The following is a 13,141-nucleotide window of genomic DNA, read 5'->3' on the forward strand; positions in this document are numbered from 1 at the left end:
ATGGTTGTGACCGAATTCACTTTCGCCAATCTTGCTCGTTGAGAAGGTCGAGGTCCAGTGAAACCAGCCACTCGACGAGATATGTCGTCTGTGTTGAAAAAAAAACAGTTGCAATATGCTTTAGAAACACATTCCCATGATACATTTCGCGTTTTGACTGCAGGACGTTCGCCTGCAAACATTGCAAGAATGATTGGGCAGAACAGCACTTTGGAATAACTTCACTCTTCTGTTCGTGATGACGTCTAAAGAATGCTCCACAAGGGGCATTGAATCGTGTATACATGCGAAGAGATATATCACTTCAGCGCTCACGCGCTGCACCGAAGACTTTTATCCGCGTACAAGCTCACCGAATATGCCACACGGACACTGCGCTTGTGGGTTCTTAGAAGCGCTAATCCAAATTGTAGCTACGGCCACCTTGGAAGCGGCACTGACGCGTCGCGCTCATACCATGAACACGTGAAGCTGCTGACTACGGCATTTGACAGTTTATGCCATACTCACTGAGGAAGCAAGGGTGATCTCGTGATTTCACACCTCCGACCACAACAAAGGGTGAAGCGGCCACACAGTATACGTAGTGAACAGCACGGTCGAGAGCAATGTCCGATGCTGTCACAACCGCACTACCCGATACCAGCGTACGAGTGCCTCAGTTTGGGTGACCTGATTCCAACTACTCCGTCCAAGTGCCAGGCACTTAGGCACTGGACTTCGGATATAGGATGCAGTAGCTCTCTGTTACACGTGCGCCCTTAGTTCGAATGAATACCCTATCGGAAAAACTGCCATGTTGGATACTGAAAAACACGGTGGGCGTAGTGGAAATAATAGTGGGTATGGTGGAAATTATGATGAATATGGTGGGACGTAGTGGAAATTATGGTGGATATGACGGGACATATTGGGTGGTATGGTGTACAGAAGGTGAGTAAAGTGGAAACGATGGTGGAAAGTACAGGCTAGATAGTGGGCAATCATGGGACGCTCTGCCCACCATTGCCATAATGCTGGGAAGCACTAAGCAGATGGTGGGTGGTGCTTATTATGGTGGGCCACATGGTGTACGAAGCTGAAAAGCTCTTCCCACCATTGCGATGATGCTGGGAAGCACTAAGCAGATGATGGGTGCTGCTTGTTATGGCGGGCCACATGGTGTACCAAGCTGAGAAGCTCTGCCTTCCATTGCGATTATGCTGGGAAGCAGTAAGCAGATACGGTGGGCCTATAATGGCGGGCAATTTATATCACCTTCGGTCACGAATTGTTGTGCACTGTCAGAAACGCATCAAATTCGCCCGACATAAATCTAAGTCTGAGGCTCTCAGTAATACATTACAAGTCAGAAAATGAAGGAAAGTGTTGTTTTGTGTAAGTTTCAGTATTGAGGTTAAAAAGTGTGTAACTAAATATTCTAATGTTCTGCCACCTGTCAGCTTCAGCACTTGCATAGACGAACCAACAATTACGCTCAATATTCACTCAAACCTTGTTTTGGGCTGTATTTTCTTCTAGAAAAAAATGCTTTTTCACGTTTGTCCTGGAACAACTCACGCCGAACAATCGTTGAACTAGTAGTGTCTCAAGCAAAGTGATCCTCTGCATTAATACGCTGCACAACAAAATAAACGACCACTCATTGTCACCTCAGAACGTGTGCAGAAATGTGCACACTAAGTTTCTGGTTATTTAAAGAAATATTCACAGTGTGATATGCTTTCAAATTTCGCGTACACAGTTGTGTACGCCTTGACTGCAGGGGATAGTGTACCTAGTTGGAATCTGTACACTACATGTTCTACCACCATGATTTCCACCAAAGGTTAGGTCCACCAACCGATCCCGTACAATTGTGTTATCCTTGCGTCTGGGAATTATAATACAGGATTTAGACGATTAAGAATGACAATACAGCACATTATTGGCATCAATTAACCTAAATGAAGCATTTGTTATTGTGTATGGTGTCCACGCAAGAACCAACATCGATGCGACGCGATTCCAGCACTCACAGAGAACGTACGTCTCCCCTCACCGACAGCCACCGGTCGCACTTGCCGGCACTTCTCTAGCTTTTATGTGAGAACACAGACTTGGCAATTTGTATGCTTGGGGAACCAATATGATAGCGTAATGTTTCTGGCACACTGCATTCGTTTTGGCCAAGTCGTTATGTAGTTGTTGCTATAGCGATAGAGCTACAGCAGTGCGCTGGCACGACTGCCCTCTATGTTGTGCGAAAATCATTCCACTACTCAATCAAATAGGTGGGCGTATCTATGGAATGAGCCTACACACTAAACGAAAATGACCTGAAATAACCCCAAAAACTGGGTAAACCATTTGTCCTCTAGCGCACTACCGTTCCTGGGTTTTTTTTTTTTTACCACCTACTACCGAGGTAAAAGTTTACTCTCGTGCTAACTGGGTTTTTGAACGTAGGGAGAGTAGTAATTATTTACCCCAGTGAGGTTTACAGCGAGTATAGAGAGAGTAAATTTTTACTGCCATTACAAAGTTTTCCCGGCGCTTTCTAAGAGTTATTTTTCAAGCTCATTCAAGGGTTTACGGTGGCCGCCATGGTAGTATTTATTTACTGCTGTTACCGAGTTTCTGCGGCTGTCTTGGCGTTTTTTTTTTAAGCCTATTTGTGGCTTTATTATACAGTTCTTGCGAGGTTATTTTTACTACACTTACCAGTTCTTTTTGCGGCGATTGGCGAGAGTTATTTTTAAAGCTCAATCAAGGGTTTAAGGTGGCCGCTGTAGTAGTATTGATTTACTACTGCTACAGAGTTTCTGAGGCTGTATAGAAGGGGTTTTTTAAGCCTATTTGTGGCTTTATTCGAGTTCTTTAGAGGTTACTCTTTACTACACTTACCAGTTTTTTGCAGCGACTGTTGAGAGTTATTTTTAATTCTCATTTCAGGTTTTCTTGGGGCTAATGTAGAGGTATTTATTTAAACCTGTATTGTGTGTCTCGCGGTTAACTTTGCGGGTTATTAAAACGCAGATTACAGGTATTATTCCAGCTGGCAGAAAAAAAATTTTTTTACCTCCTTTGATAGGAGGTAAAATTTTTTTTTCTGGCAACTCGAATGATGCCTCTAATGCAGCAAACGTGAGCCTTTTCGGAAATTGATGTAGTGGTATTTATTTAAACCCGTATTACACTTTCGCATCCATTTTTTTGCATTGTTTTAATGCCATCCAGGGACGTGAGGGCATCCAGAGCCATGAGTAACATTTTAAGGCCCCTTGAAAGCATGCCTTGCTTCAGGCTGAAAGTTTATTGAGACAAAATAAACTTCAAATGAACATGTCTCCTAAAACTTCATGGCCATTCTACGAAACAAATAAAGAATTTCAAAAGGCTTCAGGCAAAAGTTCATGAAAAATCAAATAATCTTTACTGATACACTCAAAGCAGGAGAAGAACACAGCAAATAAAGAGTTAGGCACGTGATGCCAGCTCGTTGGGTAGTTTTTCGCAGTAGCCTTGCTCCTTGCAGGACTGCAAGTCAACATACAAAGCGTAACACACATTTGTTCAATGAGGGCAGCAGTTGCTTGATTGCTGAAGAAATGAAAAACGATTTTGCCTGTCGTTGCACAACAGAGCTTCATTACACTTAATGTACAGAGCATTGTGACTAGGCAGTCAGTATTACAATAATATCACATAAATGATACACAAGTACAATGAATTATGTGACAAGCATTGGAACATTTATATTAACAGAACTATAACATTTGTACAATTACAATAGCACTGCTACTCCCGACTAGATTTTACAAGAAAAAACATACACAGGTCATGCGTAACAGGAGCAAAGATTTTAAACATAAGAGGGGCATCGATAGAGAATTGAACAAAATGTATACTCTTTGTACTAGCTTGAGCACCTTTTCTCGAGCACCTTTTGGACTTGCTCCTGCATTTATGCACACGGTTTCCAAGTCACCAATAGGCTTTTTTTCAAGAACACTAGCACCAATGACGAGTGTGCAAGCGCTTATGAGAAAATTTTGTAGGCCAGCACTTTTCAGATCAAGTGAACTTGGCAAGGTGAGATATATTACCGCGTAATTCACTCACAAACTTCAGTGTTTAAATGCGACGGCCTGTTTCTTGGCACTGTAACTTCAGATTGGAATAAAGCCTACAAGGCAAAAACAATTAAGTAGGACAAGGAAAAAAATATGCACACCAGAAGTGCTCACTCACGATTGAAATGTTATCACACGTGTTAAAAAGCATATTGTGATGACGCGAGATTGACGAGCATACAAAGCGCCTCAAACAAATACAATTTATCGATCGCAGGAAACAGACTGTAAAGACTTCTTCGTCTTTTGCCCTCAGCCAAGGACAGTCACGCTGCATCGTTATCCTCACCACTGGCACATACGCGCGGCATTATTTCCCCCTAAAAAAACATCGTCCGATGTTAAATGTTTGAGAAGCAAAGCGAAACCAAATCTGCACAGATAGTCACTGAAAGTAAGGCTTCATCCGAAGCACGTGGACAATTTCTGGTGAATGTCTGCGCCGCTTTGAACACTGCGCGCCGTCCGGAACAACCTCGTAGTTGACGTCACTGATACGTCGCAGAACCTTGTAGGGTCCGTAGTATCTTCGCAATAGCTTTTCGGAGAGCCTACGCTGACGAATAGGTGTCCAGACCCATACTTTGTCGTCCACGTTGTATATGACGGGTCTGTGCCAGAGGTTGTAATACTTGGCACCTTCGTCTTGCTGTTTGGTGATTCGCAACCTGGCAAGTTGTCTGGCTTCTTCTGCTAGCTGGGTAAATAAACTCTTCGGCGTCCCTCTCATTGCCATCATTTTCATGAGGGAGCATTGCGTCTAACGGTGTCGTAACCTCGCGTCCGTAAAGGAGGCTAAAGGGTGTCTTCCTAGTGGTTTCCTGGCGAGTCGTGTTGTACGCGAACGTGACATAAGGCAAAATGATGTACCAGTTCTTGTGCTCTACATCTTAGTCTCTACATCTTGCTCTACATCTTGAGCTGTACCACTTAGTCGGAAAATGGTGTCCAAAAGCTCGGCCATGAACGCAGTACCTCTGTCGGTGATGACTATTGCCGGAGCACCGTGTCTTAAGACGATGGCTTCGATGAAAAATTGCGCCGCTTCAGCTGTCGTTGCCCGTGGCAGAGCGCCTGTCTCCGCATATCGGGTCAGGTAATTCGTGGCGACGATTACCCACCTGTTTCCAGTGGCAGACTTTGGGAAGGGGCCAAGAAATTCATGCCAATTTGTGCAAACGGTGTCACCAGCACTCGGACAGGCTGCAGCAGGCCAGCTGGTTTGATGGATGGCGGCTTGTGGCGCTGGAAATCTAGACATGCCTGCACCTATGTTTTGACAACTTCGGCAAGTCTTGGCCAGTAATAGTTCTGCCTTATCCTCGCCAATGTTCTTGTGTAAACCAAGTGACCAGCGGTAGGTTCGTCGTGACAGGCTTGCAGTCTCACGGCGAAGCGAAGGAACGACGAGCAAGTAGCTGCTGCCGGTGGGTGAAAAGTTCCTCTTATAAAGAACGTCATTTCGCAAGCAGTACGACGGCAGCCCTCTCGCAAATAACTTCGGAACGCTATTCGTTCGCCCTTGTAGGTAATCTATAAGTGGTAGCAGCTCAGCATCGCCACGCTGCTGTTGAGAAAAGGCGGCAGTGTCCACAATTTGGAGAAAGGCCGTGTCGTCATTGTCGTTGTCCGGGGATGCCGTCTCAACAGAAGACCGAGAAAGACAGTCAGCATCAGTGTGTCGTTTTCCCGACTTGTAGGCAACAGTGAAGTCAAATTCTTGGAGCCGAAGACTCCATCGTGCAAGGCGGCCAGACGGATTTTTCAAGTTCACTAACTAACAGAGTGAGTGATCACTGATAACGTTGAATGGGCGGCCGTAAGAATAAGGACGAAACTTCAGGACTGCCCATACCATTGCAAGACATTCTTTTTCCGTCGTAGTGTAATTCGCTTCAGCTCGGGACAGCGTCCTGCTGGCGTAGGCGATCACGTTTTCGTTGTCCTTCGACTGTACGAGCACTGCTCCAAGACCCACATTACTAGCGTCTGTATGAAGTATTGTTGGCGCTTCTTTATCGAAGTGGGCCAGAACGGGGGGTGTTTGCATGCACTGACGAAGCTCGTGAAATGCCTGCTGTTTGTCTTCGCCCCATCCGAAGGGGGTATCTTCCCGAGTAAGCTGTGTCAATTGCCACGCGATGCGTGAAAAATTAGCAATTAACCGCCGGTAATAGGCACAGAGTCCTAAAAACGTCGCACTGATTTTTTGTCTGATGGCATCGGGAAGTTTGCCACGGCGGCAATTTTATCCGGGTCGGGTTGGATCCCTTGGCTGCTCACGACGTGAAAGAGGAATTGAAGTTCGTCGAAGCCGAAGTGGCACTTTTCTGGTTTTAGAGTAAGACCGGCCAAGCGTATTGCTTCAAAAACTGGTTCGAGCCTTCGTAAGTGTTCCTCGAAAATCGCCAAAAAGACAATCACGTTGTCGAGGTACACCAAGCAGGTTTGCCACTTAAGTCTCGACAGAACCGTGTCCATGAGACGCTGGAATGTTGCTGGCGCCAAACACAAACCAAAAGGAAGAACCTGAAATTCATAAAGTCCATCGGGCGTAACAAAGGCGGTCTTCTCACGATCTCTCTCATCCACTTCAATTTGCCAGTAGCCGCTTTTTATGTCCATAGACGAAAAGTAGAGTGCGTTTCGTAGTCTATCCAATGAATCATCAATACGCGGCAGAGGGTAGACGTCCCCCTTTGTGATCTGATTAAGCTTACGGTAGTCGACGCAGAAACGCAAGCTACCGTCCTTCTTTTTGACGAGTACTACAGGTGATGCCCAAGGACTGTTAGATGGCCGAATAACACCATCTTCTAGCATCGTTTTCACCTGTTTTTGAATTGCCTCACGCTCCTTTGGGGCGACTCGATAAGGATTTTGCCAGATTGGTCTGGCCTCTGAATCCGTGATGATGCGGTGTTTCGTCAGTGCCGTTTGACCAACTCTTGATGTGGATGAGAAGCAGCCATGGAACTTGTTGATCAGTGTGAGAAGGCGGTCTCGCTCAATGGGAGATAACATTGGACCAACGTCGACAGGTGTCGGTGTAGTGATAGTAGACGCTGCTGCTTCCTCCACTAAATGACAATCTTCTGTTTGCGAGAGTTCGTCAAAATAGGCAATAGCCGTGCCTTTAACTATGTGTCTGCGTTCTCTGCTGAAATTTGTCAATAGTAGTTCAGCGCATTCGTCAATAACAGTGATGACAGCCCTGGCAACAGAGATGCCGCTAGTGAATGCGAGCTCCTTGTTGTGTTCAGCGATGCCAGTACCGTTTTGTAACTTGTCACAGTGCACGGATGCGGGGGAACAGCTTCGTGGCGGCAGTATGACGTCGTCATCGGCAATACGGAAGCTAGGTGGCTGGTGTTCCTCATCTGTAGCAGTCTCCAAGCTTACAGTAAATGTTACGCTTCTGTCACGGATGTCAATCACAGCCCCGTATTCGCGCAAGAAATCCATTCCCAATATGAGCTGTTTACAGCACTCGTGAAGAATGACGAGGGTGGCGACAAAGGTGGAACCAGCGATGAAGAGTCGGGCCGTGCACTTTCCAACCGTTGTCATCAAGTGACCTCCTGCAGTTCTTATATTGGGTCCCTGCCATGGCATCTTGACCTTCCTTAGTCTGTCGGCTAGCTGCAGGCTTATTATAGAAAAGGGGGAGCAGTGTCCACAAGAGCCGTCACTTGGTGGCCATCAATGTGAACGACGAGGTCAGCGCTGATAACGCCGGTTACGTCAGCAGTTGTTCCATTCGTCGTATTAGTCATTGCTCTCGTCGTCTTCGGCATCGGTGGCTTCGAGCTGTTATATGTCTGCAATGGGGGCTGTTTGGAAGTTCAATTAATGGCAACCCCACCCCCCGAGGTCACTGCGTCTAGTTTCTCCGTCGCGGGCCAGGGGACTTGCTCCTGGTGATGTCGGCAAAACTGCGATGATTAGGTGAAGTGCCCTGCGCAGGAGATGGAGAGCGTGACCCGGGCTTCATTGGATTCTGCGGCGGTGTGTTCATAGGAGTGTCATTGTTCGTGCGTCGATCGTCGTACGTAGCGTCAGCATGGTATCGAGGAAATACCGAGTACTGAGCGTCGCGATAATGGCAAACTCTGTAAACGTGCCCGGCTTCGCCGCAATGAAAGCACACCGGTCGACGATCAGCGGTACGCCATGAATCGGTTTTCCGACGCTGGTAGGAAAATGGGGACTCACTATTGATCCACGCTGTGGGCTTCATATTTTGGCTAAATGGCATTCGTCTTGTCGGCGAGAGTGGTGTGGTTGGGAAAGTTGTCGGCGGTGGCAGCGGCTGTGTTTGCAGGGTTGGTGGTGGTCCAGTCATTGGAGTCTGTTGTGCTGAAGGCGCGACGACGGGGCGTCGGACTGCATCAGCATAAGTAAAATGTCGTCGCACACCATTATAGCCGGATGAAGAGGGAGCCTGGCGGACCTCATCCCGGACAACCTCAGTGACAAAGGACAATGCCGGCGTCGGTTCAGTTGCTGGAATTAAACCGAGCTGCCGAAGCTCCTCCCTCAAAATCTCCCGGATGAGTTCCCGCAGAGGCCGCCTGTCGTTGTCGCAGAGGCTCGCTGCAGTCGTAACAGGGCTACTCGCTCGAACGTTGACTGGGCTCTGCTGGCGGTACCGTTGCTGTAGGGCCCATTCAATAGCTGTGGCTTCTTTAGTGAACTCTGCTGCTGTTGTTGGCGGATTTCTCACAAGCCCAGCAAACAGTTGCTCCTTGACGCCTCGAATTAGATACCGCAGCTTCCTGTCTTCCGGCATCTCGGGATCTGCCCTGCCGAAAAGACGGGTCATGTCCTCGGCGAACATAGCGACGCTCTTATTTGGTTTTCGAATTCGAGCTTCCAAGAGACGTTGCGCATTCTCTCTTCCGTAAAGACTACTAAAAGTGTCGATCAGCTGGTTGCGGAAGTCGTCCCACGTAGCCATGCTTCTTACCCTGTTGATGTACCACGTCTGGGCATTGTCTTTCAGGTAGTACACATTCGTGAGCTTGTCTTCTGGGGTGGCCCACTGGTTGTACTTCGCGCAGCGTTCGAACTGGTCCAGCCAGTCTTGTGCATCTTCATGAATCTCACCATGAAACCAGTCAGGAATGATGGGATTCTGAAGTGTCACGTGCGATGTAGCTGCAGTGGCCATGATGGTTGAAGGAGGCAAGCGATTGCTGGCAGTTTCTGGAAAGAGATTGAGCTCGGGAGCTACGCCTTGCAGATGGCGGCTGGAACGGTGGACTGGTGTGTCGACGGGTGGTAGTGATTCGAATTCGAATGTCGGGTTCGCGAAGGGGTGCCAAGCATGAAGACGTACCCAGCGCCTCCACCAGTGTGACGACGCGAGATTGACGAGCACACAAAGCGCCTCAAACAAATACGATTTATCGATCGCAGGAAACAGACTGCAACGACTTCTTCGTCTTTTTTTTTACAAATACACAGTCAAATATACAGTCCAACCCACTTAGAAAGATCCCAGATATAACGACCATATATCGGTGCACTTACGATTTTCCTACACTACCCTATGAAACTGAATCTACATACACCGAATATTTTTGAAGGTCTACTTTTACAAAGAACCCTTCCAACACGATCGCGGCAAAAATATAGCGCATACGAAGTGCAAAAAAAGTTAAAACAGGCATTCTGAAACACGTGATAGGTGTGCTTGCGTGCGGACTGGTGCTGTTTAACTGTGAGATACCACACAATGCGGTGAGCACCGCAAGCGGATTTCAGACGTTGCGAGCGAGGTCGTTTACTTTCCACACATTTCTGCACAGGCAGAACTGAAGTTAGGAGGAAAAAACGAAACAAAAAAAGGCAGCATGAAGAATTGTGGTCAGCTTTTGCATGGCAAACTATAGTGCATAAAGCAGTAGGAAACCGCACACTTCTACACCTAAATGATTAGAAGTGCTACAAAATTAAAATCAAATAGGTACACCTATTTATAACGTAAAACTGAGATACCTTAGGTCTAGATTGTGCCTTTTTCAGAAATTTTAGCATTTCTCCCCTCGCAATTCATTCATCTAGCCTGATCATCATCTGTCCTGCCGCACAAATAGCCCCAAAGTGGTATACCCACAATTGGAACAGACCGCTGCGCATCTATGCTCCTTTGTTTTTTGTTGTTTTGTGAACACATCAAGAGACTAAAGCTAACTACCCAGAGACCTTATGCTCCAATCCAGTCCGCAAGCCTTCAAGTTGTTGAACAAGTCATTGTCACTAGACAACAGCCCATACCTCATGTAAAAGCTGGAGTATTCGAGATAATAAAGAAACTACAGGAACTAAAATTGCACTGATATGACTTGGACTAAAAACCGCAAAAAAGTGTCAATAAGTTAGCCCTAAATTTCTGCCTTTCAATCACGAGTACTGTGCAGAAACTGCCTTCACAGGCAAAACTACAAAACGTATCACAGAAGGTCACAGGTTTGGTCCCTGCTAGTGGGAAGTTGAATTTTGGTCCCCTTGTCACATTTACATTACAACTACTCCTAATAAGATCCCCTATACTTTCCTTGGCATTATTGTGTGCGAGTTCTCATTATATTGCGCCTAAAAGAATCGAGCCCTTAAATTTAGACATTCCTACAAGGGGCCCTGCAACACTTTTTGAGCATGGTCAGGAAATGCTGCCGATCGGTAGTAGAGGTTCCTGACAACACACGAGCCCAATTATATAGCGCACCACGCGACCTGGAATTCACAATAAATTATCTAAGTCAGCTAAAAATTGCTTTCCCTTCTCTCGACAAATGACGGAACACGCTCAAAAATCACTCGTAGCAAGTCCACCTATTAGCCATTGGCTGATTTGAACATGGCTCGCTCGGTCGTTACAGAGATCCCTGCCGCAGGCTGCGATTTGGCCACACATGCGAGTGCGATTACACTGAAAAAGCTTAACATTCAAAGAAAAAAGAAAGTGTTGAAGGTCATGAGTGACCTTGAAAAGTGTTTCAGGGCCTCTTTAAAGGGCCACTCACCAGGCTCTATACCGAATTTTAGTTAGACAATGGAAGTTGTTGGGTGTCCGATGAGGAACATTTTGCCACAAAAATTTTTCGAATCGGTTCATCACGAGCGGAGAAAACAGGTTTTTTGAAGCGGCGCGAAACGAGGATGAGAGAAGACGAGCTCGAAACCCTTGCCACTCCTCGGCGTAGCCTTCGCAAGCCAAATCTTTTCCCCACCCTCTCCAGCATCCCACCATGAGATGATGTGCGCATCACGTGCCCAAACAAGTCCAACCTCCGAGCACGCCAGCAGCGTTGCTTTGTTGACCAGCGTTATTTTGTGGTTTTCTGCCTGTTTCTGCGGGATGGTTTGAAAACGATGGCTCAGACGCAGTGGAGTAGATGAGTACAATGAGTGCGCGAACGCTTATGAGCGTTCTACAGTGCTCGTCTGCTCAATGCGCTGACCGCGGGGACACGAACACATGGAAAACGCTGACACATTAGCCCCACATCTCGTAGCATTTCACGGAAAAAAAATGAAAGAAAAACGGGCCCAATTTTTTATTGCATCTCATTAGTTATATTAAATTTTATTAATCTCTTAAAGCAACAAATACATGAACTACGCATGTTGTGCTAAAAAATTTTTGCCATGTCACGTGGTATACTGTTGACAACGTCAAAGCAGACTCGTCTACGTAGAGGACCAGCGTCATTGCACTGCCGTGTACGTAGGGCCATCCCTACGCCCACTTCACCCCCTCATTCTCTACGCATGAGCCAGCAGAGGGGAGGGGGAGCAGCTTTGATCTTTAAATTTGACCCATTTCCGCGGTGCGTAGCGTTGCGAATTTCGCCAGACATGATCATGAACGCCTCGTCTACGTAATGCGCTTGTCAGCTCAAAATCGTCAAACCTGGTGAGTGGCCCTTTAATACATTCTTCTGTAATATGTAATAAACTTCTACAAGAACTTTTCTAGGAAAAGTTCTTGTAGAAGTTTATGAGCTCAAGGACCTTTACTTTTGGCTTAGTTTGACTAAGGTCAACAAAGGCAAACTCAAGGAACGTCAGCACCCTGTGTGCCTTTTTTGGATATTTAATGTGAAATACCCAAAAAAGGGAGAACAGGGAAGCTACGGCAGAAAGTAGCGATGATGCCACGAACAGGCGTTGATTATCCGCGTGAAGCACCATGGTGCCGTCGGTGGCTCTTTGAATGCAGGGCGTCAGTGGCGTGTCTGCTTTCTGCAGAACAAAGCACAAAGCACAAATCAGTCACATAACTTGAACAAGCACTCAATGTTTTATAGTAATAAAAAACAAACCGTCCTAGCTTTCTTAGCCTAGCTTAGCTTTATTTTATATTCTAAAAGATCTTCAAGAAAAGCAAGCACATACAAACATGGTAATAAAGGCTTGATGATGATTTCTGGGGTTTAACATCCCAAAACCACCATATGATTATGAGAGACGCTGTAGTGGAGGACTCCGGAAATTTTGACCACCTGGGGTTCTTTAGCGTGCACCCAAATCTGAGCACACGGGCCTACAACATTTCCGCCTCCATCGGAAATGCAGCCGCCGCAGCCGGGATTCGATCACGCGACCTGCGGGTCAGCAGCCGAGTACCTTAGCCACTAGACCACCGCGGCGGGGCTGGTAATAAAAGCTTCCCTACCGGTACGAGGCTATTTTACAGTTGTTCTGCCAACTACACAAAAAATGTATGTGTTTGTGAACACTCAACGAGTATGAATTGTAGACTTTCTAAGTATTAGGATGACACCTAAGTATTTGGATCAGGTTTTTTTGTTAAGATGATTCTTTGTTATCTTCATGCAGTGCCTGCTTATTTTTAAATTTTTTGTACTGTAAGAGTCAGAAAGCACAGCATTCCTATGACTCAGCACAAAGACTACTTGAGACAATTTCAAGTTCACAGCTGTCAACAGCACTTAAATATTTATTCAACAAGATGCAAATGTTGATGATAACTTGTACATGCCAATTAAAATTAC

General features: G+C 46.3%; 1 protein-coding gene across 1 annotated transcript in view; it reads right to left on the reverse strand.

Moving 5' to 3' along the window:
• Positions 1 to 3,392: 3,392 nt before the first annotated feature.
• The window catches only part of LOC142803900 (uncharacterized), a 96,094-nt gene continuing 86,345 nt past the window's right edge, over positions 3,393 to 13,141 (reverse strand). Inside the window, exon 3 of the mRNA XM_075890190.1 lies at positions 3,393 to 12,368. Coding sequence (XP_075746305.1) covers positions 7,999 to 9,288 — 1,290 coding nt within the window. The 5' untranslated portion in view covers positions 9,289 to 12,368 and the 3' untranslated portion in view covers positions 3,393 to 7,998. The remainder of the gene's footprint in view (positions 12,369 to 13,141) is intronic.

The sequence above is a fragment of the Rhipicephalus microplus genome, chromosome 3 (genome assembly GCF_043290135.1).
Source record: "Rhipicephalus microplus isolate Deutch F79 chromosome 3, USDA_Rmic, whole genome shotgun sequence".
Classification (NCBI taxonomy): domain Eukaryota; kingdom Metazoa; phylum Arthropoda; class Arachnida; order Ixodida; family Ixodidae; genus Rhipicephalus; species Rhipicephalus microplus.